At 37.2% G+C, this 24,649-nt stretch overlaps 1 protein-coding gene across 1 annotated transcript in view; it reads right to left on the reverse strand.

Annotated features, from left to right (window-relative positions):
* Window positions 1-24,649, reverse strand: part of LOC140142122 (uncharacterized) — a 54,393-nt gene that overhangs the window by 13,256 nt on the left and 16,488 nt on the right. Inside the window, 10 exon segments of the mRNA XM_072164088.1 lie at window positions 673-754; window positions 2,470-2,604; window positions 3,574-3,763; window positions 5,246-5,391; window positions 6,402-6,431; window positions 9,190-9,277; window positions 13,855-13,899; window positions 14,479-14,586; window positions 15,504-15,546; window positions 15,549-15,580. Of these exon segments, the coding sequence (XP_072020189.1) occupies window positions 673-754; window positions 2,470-2,604; window positions 3,574-3,763; window positions 5,246-5,391; window positions 6,402-6,431; window positions 9,190-9,277; window positions 13,855-13,899; window positions 14,479-14,586; window positions 15,504-15,546; window positions 15,549-15,580 (899 nt within the window).

A 24,649-nucleotide genomic window follows, 5' to 3' on the forward strand; every position in this document is an offset into this window, starting at 1 on the left:
AACATGCTAATCAATGGAAGCATGGCGCTAGTTCTCTTGTTCACAAACGCTTTGTGTACAAATCAATAGGGCATGCAATGCAGCAAACTGCAACTTTTAAAATTGTATCGCTGTGTCTTTATTTCTTGAACAATTTCAACGAATGAGGTCTTAAATTCGGGCTAAAAGATGCAGCTATTGGCTGCTGGTTCCAATTATGACATATCTGTCTTTGTTTAGGATATACAGGAGGCTTACTGTATTCTTTTTGTGTATAGTTCAATGTAAGAAAACTAAGAATCACAAATTTCAAAACAAGGGAAACAGTTGGCAAACTGCGAAAAATTAATCGCAAAGAAAATTCTACTTTTACAGTATCTTAACCCCATGAGAACTACCTGCCGATTGGCCAAAAAAAGTTTTCATTATCAGTTGGCCCAATCGGCAACATTGTTAGAATAATTTCACCACTCGAAAAATTGAGGTGAATTATTTGCAAAGCTCCATTCTGATTGGTGATTAAAGTGAAGATATCATGTAATTGACCAATCAGAGGCAATGTCAGATTGGCAGGTAATGCTCAGGGGTTAAACTTGACTAATATGATCACATCCTTTCTGATTGTTCACATGATATACATTACATTATGTAGTCACTACAGATTAAAATAATAACTATAAAATGTACACTTACCATTTGACCTCGACCTTTGACCTTTCTTCCAGATCTTGAAGTAGTCGGTCTGAATGATGCCCTTGACTCTCTTTCATCATTTCTGCAAAATTGGGGAACAAATCAATGTGTCACTTTTGTTGGTTTGCAAATGTATGCATAATCATGAATAAATTGGTTTGTCAAAATAATGGATCTGTTCCTTAAAGCCTGATTGAATAAACCATTTACCCCATGAGAACTACCTGCCGATTGGTCAAGATGAATATTGTGTCCAATTTTGAGCCAATCAAGGAGGGTATTAATAAGATCATATGCAAATGAAAGTTTGACCATAAATAGTTTAAAGCCCTGTCATAATTGGCAATTGAAATGAGCATTTCAAGTTACCTACCAATCAGAAATGCTGTTAGATGACCAGTAGTGTCCAGAGGGTTAAATTACCTAGGATCTGATTGAATAGATATCATAGTTAAAATGAGAATGCAAATCCTCAAAACCATAGCCAGGGGCTAGAAAATGCCAATCTGAAAAAAGGTCCACTTTTGTTTGTAAAATACATTGAAATATGAGCCCTTATTTGAAGGAACAACTCACAAAAGGTCCACTTTTTAGCCCCTGTATACCCATTCCCCTCCAAAAAAATCCTGGCTCTGGGCCTACATACTCTTCAACTTGTTATGCTACAGGAGCTTTACGGAATAAATGCCATGAATACACCACTTACAAGGTAAGCAATGCTCCAGGAGCATTACCTGTGGACAATATCTCAAATATCACAGTTCATCTCACAGAAACAAACTAGAGCCTATAAACATTTTGAGCTAATATTACTATCTGCAACCTTAATTTGCTTGAATCCTGCCAAATTTCAAAACTATTCTTCAGGCCTTTCATTATCTGTAGTATAATAAGATAATACCTGTATCTTGCATTTATAATAACTATAGTCCATTTGACTTCCTTGTAACAGTAGCATCCGCGAGTGATTCACACACGATCAAAGGCACTGTATGTGTAGCGTGTGATCAGGCCGTTGCAACTCATATACCAGCGCAATGCAAAAAAGTGGGGACACGGTCGGCTTCCCCCGTGTATTAATAGCCGGGGCCATTATCATGTGACTGAAGAAAAATGCTGCTGCCACCACAGAATTAGAGGCAGAGAACCGGGACTCGACCGCCATTATGAATATCAGGGCTGTCAACTCGCACGCATTGGCCGTGAGTCTCATGCATTGGGTCACTTTCTCACGCCAAGGTAGTATAATCTCATGCCTAGGTAGTAAATCTCACGCAAAAAGCTAGAAAATTAATAAAATTTCACGCATCATCAAAATAATTTGTTGGCCCCACCTCCCATCCCGCTTTTCAGATTCTCAAGGGCCGTGGCTCAAATAATCACGGGTCAAAATGAACATTGTAGTCGGCAAATCCCGGTACGCCTCTGTCTCACGCCAAGCAATTCCAAAAAGTTGACAGCCCTGTGAATATATGAATGTATAATTACAGAAAAATGCTGCTGCCACCAACGATAGCTAACGATATAGGCTACGTAAATCGCATATTTATATAAGGACTTATTTTTTGTCACTGTCCTCACGTCGGTGAACGCAGTTGCAAGGCCATCGAACTTCATGCTCTATTATTCATCCATGGTGTGATCCGGTGCTAAGTGACAGATACACACCTTTGATTTTGCATGTATCACACACAGATTCTGATGTCTCAAGGAAACCAAATGAGCAATATAAATAAGTGAAAGAAACATTTTATGTTTACGAATATTTAGGAGCTAAAGACAAACCACACTTCTTACTTATCCAACTTTGGCGGACTTCTCCTCAGCAAGAAAGCATTGGAAGGTACGTCTGGTATTTCATCAGGGTTGATGCTCACGTTTATACCCGGCAAGTCACTCTTATAAACCTTGGTTGCTTTTTCATCTTTGTCCCTGCAGAGAGAAATCAAAAAACATTTTACATCCACACTTTTATCTAGTCGGACCAGGAAATAAGAACCACAGCCGTACAGTCTCTCTCAATATTGCAGAGGATGAACAAGCACAACAACATTTCTACAAGAAAAACAATCATCTGTCCTCTATTGTTTTCTCTACCTTCCTTTATGGTTATAGATATGAAAGCTGAACACTATGTAAAAGCTTAGAAAAGAAGATTAAAGCCTTTGAGCTGAAACGATTTTGTCGTCTCATAAGAATACCCTACACAGCTCACATAACATGAGTTATCAGAGCAGAGATAAGTGCAAGTCTTGGAAACCACAACTTCTGCAGATAGTGAAGGAATACAACCTTTCCTGATACGGTAACATCACAATTTCTCCATAAATCCTCACCTATACCACCTTCCAAGGCTCAGTGGAAGGCAAGAGAGGAAGAGGTCACCCAGAACATCTAGGCAAGATCATGGACAAACCTGTTTCCCTATCAGCAACTGGAACCAGCTACTAATTGTTTTGTTATGGAGACCCTACATACACGTTTCAATGGGTTTAGAGTAAGGACAGGTCATTTTGGCATGTCACATAGATCATAATTGTCATTTAGTGCTTTCAAAAATTATAATTGTACTTTTTAGTGGGGTTGTGACTATGTGATTTAGGCTTTTACTCTATCTAGCAACAGAAAGAGTTTGCAACAACACAGTATGAACATAAAATAGCACACATTAAACTCTGTATATCAGACAAGCCTATCTTTGTATATTTAGTGATGTAAAAATATTACCAGATCCTATAATTTTCACAAAATGTGCTGTTTTGTCAAAATAAACATGTTGTTTTAACTTTCACTTTGTATTTCATGTTAAATATTTAGGAATAATTAGAAAATCAAAATATGGAAATAAAAAAAATTAAAAAATCACCTGCACAAACTCTGTGAATGTGCCTTAATACTTACATTTTGTCATCAGCTCCATCACCTTTCTTCTTTTTAATACTTTTCTTCTTTCTCTTCTTCTTTTTCTTCCCTGTGTCCGAGGCACTGGAGCTGTCTGATTCACTTGAGCTGTCCGAGGATGATGATGATGATGAAGATGAACTGCTGCCAGAGGAGGAAAGAGATGTTTTGCGCTTCTTGGTTTTGGCAGCTGGTAAAGCAAACAGACAAACAAAAGATATGTTCACAGCATCTTACTGTTAACTTTGGTAGTGAGCTTTGGCAAAAATTGCATTGATCATTTCATAGCGAGTGTAAAAAAGAATTCAAATATACTTTTTGTTGGTCCTGTGGTTCTTGAGTTATGTTGTAAAGAGTGCTGAAACGACAACACTTTTGTAAAACGTACATAACTCATTCACGATAATAAATCAAGCAAGTTTTCAAAGAATGTAGCATGAACATTTTTGATTTCGCATGTATAATGACTTATGTACAACTCTATGGAGAATGCAAACCTTACTGATGTGTTGAAGCCATCGAGTCCCAAAGCCAATATCTCTCAGAAATGTTGTCCAAGGACATATTTTCAACATACCTGAAGTTGATGGTGGATCAAAATGCCTGACATTGGTTTTCAGGGGGGTCAAAATGTACAAAAAATGTACAATTGGGGTTTTGCATGGGTAATATCTCAGCTAAAAATATTCTAATAGGCTCAATATTGGTTAAGAGTAATGGCCTACCAAAGGGCTCTGACTAGCAAAAAAATGGACAGTAAAATTATTTTTACTTTTGGAGTTTTGACCCCCCAAAGTTGGTCCCGGATGGACGAAGTTGCACTTTGAGGGCCCTATATCTTTTAAAGTAAAGGAGTTAAAAGTTTTCTGATGCCAGATTTGAATTCTACACAAATAAGTACCCCAGGATACATACTTTTCAAAGTTGTAAATGGTTTCCTTTATACATTCATGGACCTCCAAACATCGTCTTTCGCGTTGCGACACATTTTTGACGCTGACCCCTCTAAATTTCAAATTGATGCCACGGGAAAACGAAATGGAGTATGAAGCTCAAATTTTCGAAATTTTACTTTCTCATCAATATCTACCACCACACAGAAAAAGAAAAAAATTGAAGAGGTGCTGCGGTGCACATCCCTGGAGTTGACATGGAATGGGCCAGTATAGATATTGATTTAGATATTGAAAATCATTTTTTTTTGGCTGCTTTGAACAACAATACCTCATCAACCCTTAATCTCCACATCAAAATCATTATAAGTTGACTCTAATACTAATTATTGTTTCCCCCACATCATCCACTGAACAAATATTTTCATCATTGATCAGGATCTGAACCTTGAACCAATCAGTATCTAGCCAGTACTATAACCATCTGAGCTATCAATGAAGAGCTTATATGGTTACATACCCAGGATCCCAGTTTCAAATCCTGGACATGGATGAACATTTTTCTTCCTTAGATGACTCAAGGGCTAGACCATCTATTGTATCTCTCCTTGTTGACTTATTAGGGATGGCTTCAAACCCTAACAGGCGGTTGACTGCTGGCGCCCTGGCAGGACCGGTTAACCTCATTCTATTGTTCCGAAAAGTAGAAAATAAGCTCAAGCACCACGGTCGACCAGTGGGATAGTTCTGAAGCCATCCCTTTAGAATGTTAAACTGACCTTTGCCACGCTGCTTGAGAACAAGTTCTCCAGAGTTGGTGATGCGGATATCTTCCGATGGTCGGCTCTTAGCATCCACTGGCATGTTCTCGATGTCATGCACTATTTCCTGTCCATGTAGCACCTCACCAAACACAACATGGACACTGTAGAGTAAAATAGAAATGCAACTTGGGTCCATTAACAAAATGTGTCACCTGTTTTCATGTTTGCTACTTTGACAGTTATACCTATTCCTTGTTATTTACCAAACAATATGTTTGTCCGACACCATTATTATCAAAGTTCTTTCTTTTTTGATGATGAAGGGCGTGTAAATATGGAAAATGGGGTCTTGACTGGCTAATTAAATCCCATGAAATATCAGCACCTCATGTTGCCTATGTGGATCGACGCTAAGTCAGGTACCAAATGAGCAAACTCAAAATTAGCACAAACAGCGCGAGCATACACAAAAGAAACTTCGCGCGTAAGATAAGCGATGTTGCCAGGTCTGAACGCTGTGTACCGGCGTGAGCTGAATTCGAATACGCTTAGAGGGCACAGGCATGGAAAATTCCAATCTGTGTATTTATTTATCTACGGTTGAATAAGTCACGCAGCTCTGCGTGACCCTGGAGCGACCTGGTTATTTTCACGCAATAACATTTCTGAGAACTGTAATATTTGTGAAGAAACCTGAATTGTTAACAATGACCCCTTGATAACCTTTGACCCCAAAGTCCTGAGCACTTAACAGAGGATAGAAACATGACAGAGCTAGGAATCCTCTCACTTTGCAATGCCTGGGAAAATCATGAGGATTCCTTGTACCTGCCTGAGATCCACTGTTGTTAATTAGTAACTGCACATTGCATTTGCGCTGGCAAATTAATAAGTTTGCTTGGGTCTTGCACATCGCATATATTCACGAGGTAATGAATTGCAGGTGCTTGTTTGCATTTCGCATGAATGCATTGTGCCGATGACGCATACCAGATGCTACACACACAAAACCTTTGTAACATGCAAACTTAAAGACGCATATAACCGTTTGATATCGGGTTTTTGCCGATAAATGTTGTACACTAGCAAATTATCGTTCAATATCACAGGTAAACTATTTTGGTCTTCATATGTAATAAACTACTGTATGATAGCATTACATACAACTTACCCGTCAAGATGAGGAGCGGCTTTTGTAGTGCTGTTGATGTGGGAGCGTAATACCGTACGATACAAACCAGAATAAAAGAACAAAAATTGAACAGATGAATTAGTACAATGAAATATATAACAGCACAAGTCAAACATTTCTGTTTCTCCAATAGTTATTACCTATAACTTGAGCACTTTTCATTTGGTTTGAATAAACAGCCAATATGAAACCAATATTTTACTGTATTCAATAGTACTGTTTGAATTATGAAGTTAGCCTCTGAAACAGTTTACTCCTTCCTCTTGGAAGTTTTTTTTATTACACAAACATTATTATGGTAAGTAATGATGACATTGCACATTTTGTACAACAATTGCATAAAGATGAAATGTTTCGCATTGTAAATATCATTCATGCACAAAAAATGGTATAATTCTTACTGAATTCAAAATTTTGAACTACGTATATTGCAAATTATTTTGAGGTAGTTTTGTCAAGACATTTTTTGTACATTGGCACAAAATACATGAAATCAAGTCAAGAATAACCCCCGATATGTGACATCTTGTTGCTTTACGTCTAAAAATGCCGGAATATTCGTAGGTGAAAACTTGATACTACTCCATTCAATAATCATTAACCATAGTCACTCAACAAGTCACCTTTTGACTTTTGACATACTGTGTGACCTTCATGATGTCATGTGTACTCATTAACATAACCATATATACATGAAAATTGGACAGACTGATCATCATGATCATATAATGATCACTCTACTGATATCAACCTGTTGGACATGTAGTAATAAACACACTATAGGGAGTTGTTATTTGATTTCTAGTTACCTGCATCAGTTGTAGTGTAAAGAAGGATTTCTGTAAACAGTATCCAACACAAAAATAGCAAAACAAAGTGTCATGGACGAGAATATAATCATATACATAAACTTAATAAAAATACTTGCGACTGCTTCGTGGAGAAAAAATATTATTATACACATAAAACTTATTAAATACTAAATAAACGTGTCGCCTTCATCAGAGATCCATCAGTTGAAATTAATCATTACCATCCAATTTTTCAAAAATTCAGAACAGAGTGCATTGTGGGTAATATTCTGAAAAGGTTAAAGTGAGAGAACAAGGTCATAGGTCACAGTCACACAGTATTTCAATGCCATTGGACACTTTGTAAAAATTGCTTTTTACTCCTGTCTTGCACAATTGCTTGGTATTGAGGTCTTCATAGCACTTACATATAACTAGGAAGTATTGGGTGACCCTGGTAAGAAGTGCCAATGATGTAAATGGCAAGTAAAATCACAGGAATTCCCGGCGAGTCACAGGGTCGATGGAGGATATTGTGTTATTTCTCCCACTTAAGCATTCCTAATATTAACCACAATGCACTCTGTTCTGAATTATCAATGTTCTAGCTTTTGTTAAAATTCATCAGAATAATGTATGTTATACATACTTCAAACAACCTAACATCAGTGCACCCTGGTAAGTCTTGATAAAATGGCACTTGCATATCGTTTTGTCATGAAAGTGACACTTAAGCCAAAAGTCCATGCAAAAATAAAGGACAACACAGGCTAAAAAAATGCCAGAAAATAATCCAAACGTCTTCTGGGCATTTTTCTTTTACAACAGAGACAGCGGTCAAACAAATTTGCCATGCATCTTCCTTTGCAGAAAATGTCAAAAAAGAAAACAAAGCCCAAACAAAGCTTATTACTTCAGGAGCAGAAAATCACAGCAGAGAAGCAAAAATTGCTTTCAGCGAATCGAAAAACATGTCATCTGTTGTAACGGAAAAATGCCCAGAAAAACATTTGTCACAATTCAATGGTATAAGTACAGTAAAGTAGGGAATAACTAAGCACTAGTGGACCAAGGAGGAGACCTTGGGGGACACAAGCTCATGTCAATTATAAATCTGCAAAACTCTGCCTATTTCGGCCCTCATCAATTTGAACACATTTCTAATCCTACATGTACGGATACTAAATGTAAGATTATTAAAGTCCATACACCGCCAACCTAGGGTGGGTGCTTGTTAGGTCAATGCCATGCCCTTACCCTCAGAATGCTCACCAGATTACACAAGATTAGTCTACAAAATAGTGGCTAATCAAGTTGAAATCCACACACACCCAACATGGAAGACATGACCTTAATCTTCCACACAGGGAGTGTGAATTTCAAATGGGATTACCTGAATGGGTGACTCCATTTTAAATATATACCCGCTGTGTGGGAGATAAAGGTCAGGTCTTCTTTAGGGAGGATGTATGGATTTGGAATAACCCATTATGGGGTCATCCACCTTACCATCTTTAATAGGGGATATTGAGCTCCTTCAGAAAACTTTCAGGGTTGGTTAAGGATAGCTTACATGTACTTCCATCAAGAGTGAATAAAATGATGCAAATTTTTAAAAATTTCAACATCAGCTTAAGGCCTATTGTTTTTATTCTAATTGATCCTAACAAACTGCAATGTCCTTAAAAAAATTTGCACTTCTATTATTTGTTACAAAAATCCTTAACCGACTTCTAAGAATTGGGCCGCTTTCCATATCCCTGTCACGTCCTATTCGGTGGGTATCCCTTAAATTTAGTAGCCTCTGAGCACTATTGGGCTTTGCCTGGCTTCGGCTGAATGATTATAAATAAATAAAGCCATTCTAGTCAGGGATATCATGGAGTTTATCTTAAATATTCCTCCTTAATTAGCTCATGAATATTCATCTACTGCTTATTCAAATTACCATTGAGTTTATCTGATGGAATACTTACATGAAGAACTGTGAGCCATTCGTGTCTTTGCCACGATTGGCCATTGAGAGTAAAAATGGCCTATCATGCTTCAAGTCAAAATTCTCATCTGAAAAAAACAATAGAAACAAACATTATACGCTTGTCACACATCAGCGGATCAGCCCTACATACAAGAAATGGATGGTATTTTAGTAAATCTGTTGTTGTTCATGATGTTTGTTAAGGCAGTCAGCAAGTCGTGTCCGGAGTGTGCCGAATACACATGTTCGGTAGTTGTCCGATGTGTGTTCATAGTGTACAGTATATTTCCCAAGTTTGTTTGTTATTCTTTCGTTTATATGCTGCAGGTCTTCAGGAGGGTTCGCTGGTGCTGGCGATGGATGCATTACTGGCAAACATGGGTCGGATTCGCCTGTCATTTGCCGGACGTTGAAAAAATACATATTGGACATAAGAAAATCTTTCTTATCAAGCTTACAGTTCCTTTAGAGCCCAACATTGTTTGCGCCCACATGAGGAAGGTAAAAAAGTATGCCAGCCTTGTGTCCGATTTGAAAGATAAAGGGCTCATTGTTGATTTACTTGCTCTGGAAGTAGGAAGTAGAGGTTATATTTCACCTGAGAATTTGAAAGCATTGAAGCAGCTGACTAAATTGTCTCATGTAATTGTCTCCTTCAAAAACATCCATGACCAACTCAGCAAAATTGCTCTTTGTACTTCTTTTAGCATATTCTGTTCTAAATTCAAACCCACCTGGCAGGAACCAGATATTTTTAAATTGTAATCATATTTTTGCCTTTTAGATGCATTTCCACAGCTTCACATTGTATTTTAACCGAGTGCCTGGAGCCCATGGACATCGGCTGCATTTGTGGTTGCGGCACAGAGGGGTTGAGTGCATTTGATCCACCTTTTCTGCTTTCAAGTCTTCCGTGCTCTATCCTCTGAGTCCTAATGTCTTTGCGTTCAATGTACTCATTATTGCCAAGGATATGTGTCTAAGTTATGAACTGCAAGTGTTTATTTTTAACGTTTAAACTATTGTGTTATTGTATGTGTATACTTGTCTTGTGTTAAAGCTTGCTGATGAAATTAAATTATAGGATGCCTGCAGGATTATAACCGGCCACAACGCATAGAGAAACTAACTGAAATCGGACAAAACGGCCAGAACTGATGAATACAGAATGCATGCAGGATAATACAGAATACAAGCAGGATAATACAGAATACATGCAGGATACCTACAGGGGGAAGAACTGATAGATGGTGAACCGACACCAGGCAGAAAGTGGTCACCCCACAAGCCCTTGGAACACTGGTCATTTGAAAGAACTAAATATTGAAAGAAGAAGTGTTGCTGCTGCAGAATATAGTATTATTATGGAGTGTCGGGCCAGAGTAGCCCTGCAGTGTACGGCAGCTTTACTGCAGACACAACTAAACCTGCAGGATGCCGATATGGACATGAAGAGGTATCTTGACGGAGGAGTAGGCGCCGCAACTGATATAAATTCTATTGTATTTAAAAAATCCTTACTGTTTAGTTTTTTTTCCAGAAACATGCCCTTATGTTGTATTTTTCTTGGTATCATGGCAAATCTGAAATTGTTTTGAAAAATATTTTATCCCACGTTATGTTTGTTTTTTCTTTGTAAATTTTGAATTCTTAATTTCATATTTTATAAAAGTACTATGTATTTAAATTTGATGCAATATGTTGTTTATTTTGAAATTGTATATGGGTTAGTTTGCCCATTTTAAGTTCATGATTGTGTATGTTTATTATATATTTATGTATCCTACATATTTAAATATTTTGTTTAATTATTTTGATGCATTTTGATGTATATTTTAATGTGACCCCTGGGCCTCTTGGAAGAACAGAAAATACCTTAAAACATCCTATGAATGAGTAACCCAGGCTAAAGAAGAAATAAAACAAACAGCAAAGATGATAGTGGTCAAGGACATGGTTGAGCCCCGAGAGACACAGGCAGTTTGGTCTCTATGACCAGCTGATGGTAGAACTGCGGCAGCATGGACCCTGCAGCATTCTGCAACTTCATGCGCATGCCTCCTGAGATGTCTGACGAGGTGTCGGCATGTGTGGGGCCACAAATCACAAAGCAATACACCTGGACGAGGACACTGCTTGAGCCAGGGTTGAAGTTGGCCATCACACTTGGCCATCTTGCATCGGGTGCAAAGTACATGGACATGTGCTACGGTAGGAGAGTGCTACACAACACCATCTCCATGTCATGAAAGAGGTGATTATCTTTTATCATCATTATGATGTGTGGTGTTATCGTTTTTATGTGCATTTTTATTGAAACATTAGTGTTGCTCAAAATGATTCTCTATTTCTGTGATGTTCTCTATTTCTGTCATTTCAGGTGTGCTAATTAAGTGAATATAGATGAGTATGTGGACGTACACTATGGAAGCTGCTTATAAATATCTCGTTGGTGGAATACTCATCAGCAGTATGGGATCCGTATACCAAAGTTCTTACCAACAAGATCGAGATGGTCCAGAAAAGATCTGCACGTTTTGTTTACAATGACTATACTTCTCAATCACCAGGAACTGTCACCAGCATGTTGAATACACTGAACTGGACCTCGCTGGTGGACAGACACAAGGCTCACAGGCTCCCCATCCTGCAGCAAGCATGCCTAGGTCACTTATCTCTGCCAACCAGAAAACTCCCACAGCCCATCCAACGTCAATTGCGGTATCTTCACTCAAACGCCTACGCTACTATAGCTACAAATAAAGACTGTATTTCCCACGGACCATTATTTACTGGAACGCTTTACCAGAACACTTAACCAACATATCTTTAATTCCACAATTTAAAGAAGCCGTAACCAACAACATCAAAGAATCAGCCAAGCAACGTCAAGATTAAGTAGCAGAATACATGCGTGCACACACCCTGACTGTTTGACTCCTTCAGTAGTGTTGGCCAGTATTCGAACATTGACCCAGTCAGTCTATGTGTGACAGAGACACTAAACAAATTCAAGTTTGTATGTGCAGATAGAATCACTAACCCTTTCAAGCAACATTCAGTGCAACATTGTTAGCTATCTGCCACACAAAATGATCAATAAGCATAAATAGTTCAATTTCATGATAATAAATCATACATTTTCAAGAAATTTGTCAAGTAATTCCTTCTTGAAGTGTCAACTGTCCTATCATACAGTTCATACTAAAATCATAGTACCATCTGCAAACATAATTATGTTGAGTACAGTTGATGTTGTTGTTGTTGTTTTGCTTATATCTTGTGTACAATGTAATTCAGCCTCCGGGCAGCGATTTTGTGTGAATAAAATTATATCATATAAAGTTGCCGAATTTGACCTCTTTCCTGCTCGTACAAAGTTACTTATCAGAAAAACTAAGACCTAATACCACAGAATTCCATCTACAATTATATATGCCTCTAAATGATTTTTTTGGACGAAAGAGACGAAAGGCAGACACCCTCCACAAAAACACTATTTGGACTTAAAGCAACTATGTTACTGATACAGGCAGCTGTACAAACATGTAATATTGTAAGACCAACCTATTGTAATGTTACTGCGGGCTAGCCATATCAATCTGCAGTGCCGGCCTTGGAAGTAGTTTGCATGATACATGGTGCACATATGTGACATGATCAAGGGGAATGAGTCACATGTCGACCCTGGTCGAAAATGAGTTTTAAACATGTTTCTAAAGAGGGCATGTAGAGCTTCCAGAAACTGAAAACCTTATGTTGATACATTTCTTTGCAAAGTTATGTCAATTTATCAATCGCTGAAAACAATAGAAAACAAAAGAATTTGAACACTTTCTTTGCCAATATCTCAAAATCAATGTTAGCGACATCCGACTCATTTCCCTTGATCGTGTCACATATTACAATGCGGTAAACATGTTAATGGGGAAAGAGAGTCTTTGTCCATGTCAGAGTGCATCAAGTACTTGATTACTCAAATTAGTTCATGCTCTGGCCATTGCAGCTAATTAGCCTGTATGTTTTATGGCAATGGTGCAATTTTAAGGCAATACTATGCTGTACAGCACCCCAAGGTGGGTAGTCAAGTTTTGTGTGGGTAGAATATGTCTATTTATGTAAGATTTTATTTTTGTTAAGATTTTAAGATTTTTTGGTCAGATTTTAAATTAAAAAAAAATTGGGATCAACATCAGCAAAAAAGCCCCCCCCCCCCCTTTTTATACCTTAGGAGGGCCCACATTGTTTCGCCAAATGAAACACAATTTTGCTATTTTTTTAATTGAAAATTTGGTCCAGTTAGGATAAAATTGGGAACCATATTTGCAGAATGTCCATGTGTGGTCATTTGTACTTAGTGTAGCCGCCCCCCATCATGGGGCAGCTATAGTTTGATCATCTCGTAATCAGCGGTCCTTATAACATCGCTGATTAATATCAATATATTCTATTCTGACAATTGCGCTATGACATCTCGCCAGAAGCATCACAAAGCTTTAATTGAAGTCCTATACTTTGTCTACTTTATTTAACACGCACAATATAGACCAGACGGGTCAACTTTATTCTTCTTAACGTAGGTCTACTTTTTGGCGTCTGGCTAAAACCCTAACAATTCCCGCCGATTACGAGCTGATCAAAGTAAACCAAATACATCACTCACCTGCAAATGTGCCCCCATATATGGATTCTCCACCAGTGCCATTACCTGTAAAATACAATGAAATCGGACAATTTAGCAATGCAGTAATATGGTTGGTACGGTAGTACTTCATCAATATGTTGTCCAGGATCATAGACATGTACCGAGCCCTATTTGTGAAAGTCTGTAATCACTGTGATTAACATGATTAGTATAAATGCAACAGCGAGGAGTGATGCATCGCTTTCCACAAGCAATGCCTACCACTTTTCATAAGCAATTACCCATTGTTTCTTAAAATCAATGCATGCCAGGGTCAGAAATTCGGCGAGAATCAGAGAATCTCTTCTCGCAAAGATTCTCGTCAACAAAATTGCAAGAATCTAAATGGATTCTTGTAAATATTTCAATTTATCATATAAAGTAAATTGGTGAGAATCCATGGATTCTTGCAAAATTCCACCAGGAGGATCCAAAAGGATTCTCACACTTGGTTGCGAATTTCTGACCCTGCATGCGATCTACTAAAATTCAGCTTAATATTATGTAATTTTCAATTATAAATTGACAATTCTAAGTTTCATTTTAACAATTCTAAGTTTAATTTTAACTCTTATAAGTTTACATGTAAGTGAGTGTACCTACCTGCACTAAAATCACCCCCTTGGATAATAAAGTCCTTCACCACACGATGAACTGGGGTACCCTTATAGTGCAGGGGCTTATTGGTGTTCTTGCCATTTCCCTTTTCACCTGGATCAAATAAAAAGAAACAAAATACATACAATATCAGTTGAGTTGGATTCAAGTCCAAACTCTGAAAAAGTTTTTTAGAAAAATGGAGAACCGTAAAACTTTAAAAAAGTTTGAAATCAAACATAAGAAGGAATCTGTGTATTAAACAAAATAAGTCATTTTACACAAATCTGTAATTGCTCTACTTAGCTACATGTATTTGAATTGGCTTAAACATTGTCAATACTGGTGTTTTTCCTTGTTTTTTGCTAAATTTTTCATTTCAAAACCTATTGACAATATTGGCAATTATGGTCTTCGCAATTATGCGTATAAATTAACCAATGTTGTCACCAAGACGACTTAAACCAAAAAACCTTTTCATTTCAATATTTACATCAATATTTGTAAACCTGAATCATAAAGTCTGCAGAACTCAACTGATAAGAGGACATGGGAGTCAAAATTTCACATTACATGAGATAAGCATTTTGAGTGTTGACCTGATAAGAACAATTATGTGATGTGTAAAAGATTTCTGAATGAATTTCTAAGAATCAATGGAGATGATATGGGAAAAACAAACAAACACACCAAGTTTATAAATCAAACTTCAATCCACTCAGAGACTAATACAGACTATTTTCCAACAGTCAAAGTCCCTGTGCATTGTATGCTGTGAATTCTTGTATGAGGGTAGATCGTTCGATCGTGTGTGTCTAACAATCACACCACCATTGTGCGCTTTCGAGTATATACGATATAGCGCTGCCTGACTTCGCGTACGACCGTAAAAATATGTGGTATATGCGTAGCAGTTTCACCTGTTGGCTGTCGCACTTCATGGAACAATCTACCCTTATTACCCAGTGATGCTGAGACTTTGCCTGTTTGGAGTTGTCTGTATCTCTTTTGTCCATGAATCCGCTACTCACCTGTGCACAGAGCACGGAAATTCTCACAAGTTAGGGGGCACACACATCTGCAAAGAGTTTGAAGATCACACGTCCGACTGCAATAAAAGAACATAGAAGGTTAAGCTTAATGTTATAATCAACAAATATTACTGGACTATTGAAACCCAGTTACGATCTTTTTATTTTAAAGTTTTTCATAGGGCAATTTGTACAAATAATTTTCTTCACAGAATTGGTAGGGTGGATTCACCCAATTGTTACTTTTGTAATGAATTGCCCAAACAATTTTGCATTTATTTTGTGAATGCAAGAATGTGTCTCCCATGTGGGATGAACTATGTTTTATATCAACAGTGTCACTGGGGATTCTTTTACATTTTCCAAATTTGATAAAATGTTTGGTATCAGGGATACCTCAGAACATGACCTTTGTATTAATTTCCTTTTTCTGTGCCTTAAATTTTACATTCATAAGTGCAGATTTAAACAGACTAACCTTAGTTTCAATGCTTTTCTGAATATGGTCAAATTGAAGCAGAAAATTGAGTATAAAATTGCTGAAAGTAAAGGTAAACTGCGGCTCCATTTCAAAAAATGGACCATTGATCTTGAAGCATCTTAAATTGTTGTCCTTTTCTTCAATTATTTTCAAACTGATTATGGCAGGATCAAGATGGGTGTAACCAAGTAATGTGTGCACTTGTTTGACACAAGACTGGTGCTTGTGTTTTGTTTGTAAGAGTGAAAGTTCTATTTATACATTATTTTTGTATTTTTTGTGATTGTCCTTTGTACCTGTTCTTAAAATTTTTGTCTATAATATTATGATTTAATTCATGATCGTTGGGAACTGGTGGCCCATTGTGTATGTTTTTCTCCCTCCACCAGTTCCAAGAACAGGGAATAAAAAACTTCAAAAAAAAAAAAAAAAAAAAAAAAAAAAAAAAAAAAAAAAAAAAAAAATAAATTACTGGATAAATGTTTTTTCTGTACAATATTTCCAGTCCCTTTATGTATATAATGTAGCACATCAAAAGGGGGGACTTTGCAGAAAAGTGCTTTTTAAGATCTATTGATATATGAAAATAGAAAAAAATAAAACATATATATACATCGTAAGAATTTGGGATGCTTTTTCACTTATAGAATATGAATGCCTTGATCAATTTTAGCAAATGAGGGGTCATTTTAAAGCTTGCAAAGTGCTTTCATAGCAGAAATGCTGAATTCAAAAAGGACTTCACCTGCATATATAGCCCCCTCCCCCTTTTGATGTGCTGCAACATAAGTAGTGACTTCCCAGTACAAATATCCATACAGGTAGGCCCCGGCAAAAAACGCAATTTTTTGAAGTAAAAAACAAGATTCAAAATTTTGAAAAGCGAGAAAAGCGAGATTTTGCTTTCAAAACGCCAGAAAATGCAAAAAAAAAAAAAAAAATTTGCTGCCCTCTATTGTTCAGAACATGACAATGTTTAGATGTAAATAACATCTTTTACCGACGGCCGGCCGGTGTGGAAGAAAAAAGTGACAAAAAATTTACCTTGAATTATGTTTTATAGTCAAAATATTCCAGTAATTCAGTACATATAATGATATTTGGCCTAAACTTGAACTCATTTGAAATGAAATGTCAGTTTTTATTGAGTAAAGGATGGCTTTTTCACTCGACCTTGTGCTTTGGCGAAGTTGGAACTGCATTTTAATGGAATTTGGCAAACTTTTATGGCATAAAGCAACATTTTTATAGTAAATGCACTGCTTGGAAACTTTTTTAAAAAGCGAGATAATTGGTTAATAGCGAGAATCACGGCGAGAAAAGCGAGATTGCGTTTTTTGCCGGGCCTTACATTTATATACAGGGATGTGCTGCAAACATAGGTTGCATTTTTGGCCATTTGGTATATCAATGACTCCACTTTTAGACCAATTTTGGTATACATTTTTGTATGGATGGGTCATTATTTCCAAATTTTCCCAACTTCCTGTGATTGTAGCCAAAATTATAAGAATTTGCCAAAATTTAGGGAAAAAAGGGTGAAAAACCTGGAAATTTGCTTTAAAGTTGGCTGAAAATGTTGCAATTTATTATAATAGCGATGGGTCAAAATTTCTTGGAAAATTGATATATGGATGGGTCCACTTTAAAATTCTAAGTAGCACAACCCTACACAAACCAAACTTAAGCACCCCAACAACAACAACAACAACAACAACAACAACAACAACAACAACAACAACAACAACAACAACAACAACAAAATACAATCTGTTATTTTTTGTCACTTTACCTTGCTCTCCATTAATAAGGAAGTCAAAAAAAGCATCTGGGATTTTGTTCCTTCGTCATCGTCACAGCAACCTCATCCTGCAAGAATGAGAAAATGCACTAATTAGGTATGAAACAAAACAATTTTTGAGTAGGTTCTTTATTTATTTGTTTTTTCCAACATCATATGATACTGATATATCGTCGGCTGTATTCCATAGTGGCGTATAGTGATTTTTTGTCATTTTTTTGAAAATTGGCACATATGTTTTTAATGATGTTCTCTTTAATTTTTTCTAAATCTCATCAGTCATAATTAGCTAATTAATTAGTAATTAATTAATTAAATTGGCGTATAGTTACAAAGTGACATTTTTTTTTTTTTATAGTGGCGTATCGACCATACGCCACTTTTTATACACATTTTATAATTATGAAATATTGGCAAAAATGAAAAACATCGTATGTCATAGTGGCGTACGTGTACGTATCGGACCTATACGCCACTATGGAATACTTTAACGACTAAAAGTAACGCCATAGGGATTACACGCGACCGAGGTGGCGTGCACGTTAACGTTAGGTTAGGGTATTGCGTTTTGTTTGTTTTCCATAGTGACGTATAGTTTTATTTTCAGTTTGCCAGCAATAGTATGTATTTATTTCTTTTGAAAAATATATAAAAATAAAATCTATTTAGTTTACTACAGAAATTTCACATAATTTACAAAATATAATGAATGTCTGATTTACACAACTCGATTTTAAATTGGCATTTCTTCAAACCCGATTTTCTCGAAAAGTTGTTTATTCGCGGCGCCCCACTATACGCCACTATGGAATACAGACGACGATATGATACTGATTTTATCACATAAAATATATCAAACAATGAAATTTAAGAATCTTCATGCAGTGCAGATGTTCTTTTTCAGTACGGTATGTGAAAAAAAATTTATGCAGTTCCATTATTTGTTTCATTGTGCTGGTTCTTTTCTTCAGCACTGCATTTCTTTTTCACGATCAAACTTGTCCTGTTACACAGTGTCGACGTCCTATACGATAAATATAAATTTAATACTCCGTTGGTGAGCGACGGGCGAGTGGTATTTCACCGAACGCAAGAAAAGGAGTTCTATCTGATTGGCTAGCAATCGATCGCTTAGGTAAACTTAGTAGTCAACTACAAACTCAAAACTGAGCAATGTATTCAATTCGATTGAAATCGATATTCTATTATTGACGTAGATAAAGAGAGTGATAGTGTGTCAATAATGTACATTGTATTGCAGCTGGATTTTACATGCATTCCTTTATATTATTATTTTTCTCAAAGAGTTGAATATGATCACAATTTTTACCCAGGATTTCAAATTTTTTACCCGCAAATTGCAGTTAAACATATCCACAGCAAAATACCGGTCCTCACTAATTAGTGTATTTAATTTCCAGTTAGTGTATTTAAGATAAAACCTGACAACAAATAAAATTTTCTTGCAATAGAAATATCATATGGGATACTGATATGGTAGGCCGCAACCGCCACAACGTGGAGCTGATACGCGTAGCTGACTTTTTGCTCCGTGGAGCCAAATTGACCAATCATGATCATGTTAGAGTTTTTCATTACTCGGAGGTAAAACTGACCAATTAAGTACAACTTACTCATTACGTGAAGCGAATTTATTCATTAAGAATTTGCCAGACGAAGCGTCACGTGGTTGCAAGATATCCTCGGTCACGAAAGTTATGATTCAAAAAGTAGTTTATGAAAAGTACGAAATGACTTATTATTAAGATGGACATGCACTCATAGTGCTGCGATCTGCAGTGTATCGCCGGGAGCTAATTTGTATAACTTGCGCGGTGTCCCTGCGGAATTCGACCTTCAGCAAACTGCAAACCAGTTCGGATTTACTTTATATACTAGTAGTAGGCCATACATACTGTAGTTACTGTCCGTTTTCCTATACACAATACTCAGTGCGCTCACCATTGACGCGTGACCTCTACAAATAGTGTATGTTAGAAGTATAGGCCATTGCCTAGTTGATGTTACTGTGTAAAAAATAACCGGCCAATATTTAAAGTATTCTCTGAAATTCTAGAAAATATAGTTTTGTAACATGTCCTAAATTTTTAGCTAATTTAGGTGTTTGGAAATATTGGTACTTTAGTGTTTTAGGAAGGATATGTAAACGACAGATAACACCAAAAAATATGAAGAAATTATTTCTAAACCGTGTTAAGTCATTAAGCTTCTCATTTTCAAGAACGCTGGTTAACAATAAGCAGACTATTGTCTCATTTCGTAAACAAAAGCCCACAGAATTGTTACCTTGCGTTCACTTTATAATCGTTCACCCAACTGAAACTATAATACCAGCTCATTGCTCATTGCACAGGTAAAACAGACACAAGTGCAGTGTGTACTTAACCAGAGAAGATCGGAAGTAACATAGTTGAGCTGTTTTCATTGAGTGTTATCTTGGTTTAATAGCTTTTAATGGGGTTTAAGTCCTTCAAAGGTCGTGGTGAATTCTACTGTAGACATGACTGCATCATGATTATTTTAAAGTCAACAACATTCAACAATATGATCACCGTGATAGTATGACAGTATCAGTACCGTGGGTGTCAGTGATCCTGGCCTGACACAGTAGACAAACAAACAAACAAACACGCCACACACATGACACATGCATGCAAGGTAACATTGACTATACACTAATCAAACAATGGTATTGATCCTGTACAACTGGTCGTGGTTTATTTACAATCGATTCATTTAAAATCCCCACATTAATTTTGGCAAGAGTTTTCTCTCTCTGGAGCGAGGATGCATCCACTGGCTCCAGCGTAATGAAAAGATCTAACATGATTGGTCAATTTAGCTCCATAAGCGAAAAGTAAGCTACGCGTAGCAGCTCCATGCACGTTAGGCGGTTACGGCCAGCCATATACTGATCATGCGAAAATCGTAAAAACATAGAATAGAAACAGTGTGGCAGGCTCTCAAAATCTCAAATTGTATGCTTAGCCTAAGTCGCTCGGCCTATCTCGAATAAAATCACCATGCGTAGCTGTTGAAAAATGTGAGGATTCATCGTACTATCACGGCAATTTTTGACACGAAGATATAGGGACGATGACGGTGTGTGTTAATCCTGTACAAATAAGCGTTGCCAATTTTTTTTAATTAAAAGAAATGTGATTTCAATGGAATTTTTTTATTTAGATCTATTTTTTTTTTATTTTAGGTATTTACAAAAAATCAAAACCTGTTTTTTTCATGTAAAAATTTCAAATAAAAAATGTGGTAAAATTATGGGTAACAACCTGTTGAATTCTGCACCTTGAAGATGAATATTTTGCAATAGATAAAATGATACCATAGAGGTATTTTAATTTAAATTGAGTTAGCTTGAAATTCCCCTGGACAAGGAACTTACTGCTTATTTGTCTCATTGTAACCCGTCATGAAACTCGGGGAGCTGATCCTGGTTGCGAAGGTTATTTGTGGAATGTCTAGGGTGTGCGCTCTTGAAGCAGCAAAGTCCCTGAATTGTTGTTTAATGGTTTGTGGAATGACGTGGGGCCGTAGTGGTCAGAGACAACCTGTAAAGTGTGCTGAGGCTTGTGGATCAACGTCTAGGCATTGTGCCGGTGCGTAGCGCACTATAAATCACTGCGCCTTTATTGTGTCCAGAAGTTGTAGAAGCATTACGAATGAAGTAAAACAGTCAGTCTATGAAATTTTTTGTTGTTGGGGGACGGTGGGGTGGGGGTAGTCAATACAAATATATGACGTCAAAAGAAAATACTAAAAAAAATCCTGAATTTAAACAGAATATATGTAGAACAATCGATGTCAACTGGTACCCAAACATGTGGAAAGTACCCGGCAGGGTTCGATTTACTTAGCAATTTGCGCAGCGAAAACCTTATTTAGGCGATGTTCTTATAATATGTGACCGTCCATGGCGAATGAGCTGTAAATTCCTCCCCCGGTCAATTTTGTTTTATTTCGTGTTTAAAAAATAAACATCATAAACTTAAAAATGGTATATCATTTGACTTCAAACGATATCCAGAAGCGGGGTTATGGTTTGTTAAACTTTGCTCCTTCAACAAAATTATAGCTTTTTATGCGTTTTTACATGTGTCTCTTTTTCCACATTGCTGGCAATATATATCAAACAGTCATAATTGGCGGTCATTTCAAATCATCCCCAAGTCAACGAGGTTTAAGAAAGTTCTCTCATTGTTAATTGTTGGTTATGCATACCTGTACAAAATACAATGCCTGGTAACCCACCACTTGAACAGGATTTAGCAAAAGCAAACAAAGACTAGAGCTATTAAAAGTTCTATAGCCGGCCATCTAAGGTAGAAGCTTATTATCCACTTCAACAATAGGATTATTGATTAGTTTTGACTATCAAAATAAGACGGATGTCGGGCCAGCTTAAGTTATCGATGAATACGACCTTCGTACACATTTTACACCGTAACACAGAATACAATTTAGGGAATTTACGGCTCGTTTGTGCTGCCGGGTCACATATTAGCATATGTTTACATTGTAGAAAAATGATATACACAGGAATGTAAGTGGCCTATTGTATTTTGGCCTGAACTCCCGAGCGCTTGCGCGATGCGTTCTGCAGGGGTCGAGGGTGCACAGCCCCCCGTGGGGGTTGCAATGGGGCAGCGCCTCTCGCAGAAAATTTTTGTAATTTTGACAGTGAAAATACCCATTTCCTGGCTTTTGGTCCCCTTAATTCTAAACATTTGATGCTGTTTGTGGTAATGTAGTCACAATTATGCACAACATGCTGTCTACCTGATTCACCACTTCAATTCAGCAGATGCATGAAGTAGCTGCAAAACAGCCCGGTAATGTCTCATTGGTGTCTTTAATCTTGCATTTCGTCTTGTGTTATATCTGATGTGCCGTGTTTGAAAGCGCCTTCTTACCACTTGAACGTTGAACCATACGAAATGGTACATTTCATGATTTGCAAACAGTACACAGCGCTTCGCCGGCAGTATTCACGTAATCCGAATAGTAAAATCCACTACACATGAGTGCATGTATCGTCCTTTGATTCAAGCAGGCTGCGACAAATGGCTTGCCCGATTGCCCGGGGCAACCACTTTTTTGTTCGGGCAACTGTTATTTACAGAAGCTCTGCCCGATCGGACAAGCTTAAATCATGAGTAGGCCTACAACGGGCATGGCAAAACATAAAAGTACTCACATTATTATTCACAAATCACCACTTTATCATCAACATTTCCCGACCTTTTTCTCTTAATTTGGGCCGTAAATAATCATATGTGTTCGAAGTTTATACATTTCACAATAGACCACCCATCGCTCGTCTTTAAGCATTATTCCTGGATTATTCAGTCACCTGTTTCGTAAAATGTAAACAATGGCTCAATCGAATGCATCCCAGAAGTCATTGGATTATTAGTACTGCGCATGCGATCAACACAACAGAAGTTTCAGAACCCGTGAAAACAGGTCTAGGTCAGTTCATCCACTGCCACGTGGCTTTTGTTTACATTTTCACTGCTAAATTTTAAGGTTGCATATTTCGTGTTGATTTTATTTTCATACATGTAGAAGGAATCATTCATGCACACTCTATCCCATTTTCATTTCATCCCGGAAATTACATGTTAACTTTATTGTAGGCCAAAATTGTACCATCATAAGGCATTATTCGGGCATGTTCGGGCAAGTAATTTTTAGACTAAGCTTGCCCGACCGGGCAACCTGAAAAAAAGGCAATTTGTCACAGCCTGGATTCAAGCCATTCATGCATTCCCATTTAAATTTAACGCGTACAGTAGCATCAATCTTTCTTACATCGGCAGGTCTATCTATCAACGATTTCCATGACTGCGATAAGCGTTCATAAATTTTAGCTGACCTCATATGCTCTCATGCAACTCGAAATTTCACAACTTCACACACGAACTCTCGGGTCAAAATGCGTAATGGCGGACTTTCACTCGCGCCTCCCGTAATCACATTCCTCATTTTGACTACAATATGAACGATACGTACGTCAACCTGTTATAACTGTAGTGATCAAAATACATAAAGAGACTATCAGATCTTCTTTATAGACTTTTATTCCAGTCGTTTTACTTTTTTATTTTTCTACATTTAATTTTTTTATTTATTTTTTTGGGATTCCAACCGGATTTTTCTGGCACAAAGAAAACGTGCGTGGCCGGAAATTTTTGCAAAATTACGTAAAAGCCGGATTTCCGGCAATATCCGGAACTCTTACATGTATCCCTGTATACAAGCTGAAATTTGTGTACTGTACATGTAGCAGGTTGTCCAAAATGGGGAGCATTTTGCTCCACGACACCAGTTAAATCGAACCCTGGTACCCGGTACCGCAAAAAATCACGAGTTCTTTAACTTTAAAACAATCAAAATATTCACACTTGTAATCTTTAATTGTGTAGCTTCTTTCACTCAAAACTTCCAAAAGTTGTGGAGCGCTTTGCGCCTTAGTGCTGGCAATGAATAATTTGTCTAGAGAGTCTGTGTAAGTGGGAGCCTGGAAGGGGGGGGGTCATAAAAATTTTCGATCCAAGATAGGGGGGTCCAGTCACTGAAAATGACATCCCCCCCCCGAGTCATTTATTTTTCGGCTGAGCATGCGTGAAAGAGAAAATAACTGAAAGTGCATAAAAAGTTAGGCATGACTAGACTCGCTGCCAGTCCTACACTGTACCTACATGTACCGTATTTCGTCAAATAAATTACATTTTCCCAAGGGGGGGCATTTATTCAAGGTCAATTTTAGAACGATAATTCCCGTTAAAATCATTAGGTAAACTAAAAACACACGCTAAAATGACG

This window comes from Amphiura filiformis, chromosome 20 (genome assembly GCF_039555335.1).
Source record: "Amphiura filiformis chromosome 20, Afil_fr2py, whole genome shotgun sequence".
In the NCBI taxonomy this organism is placed as follows: domain Eukaryota; kingdom Metazoa; phylum Echinodermata; class Ophiuroidea; order Amphilepidida; family Amphiuridae; genus Amphiura; species Amphiura filiformis.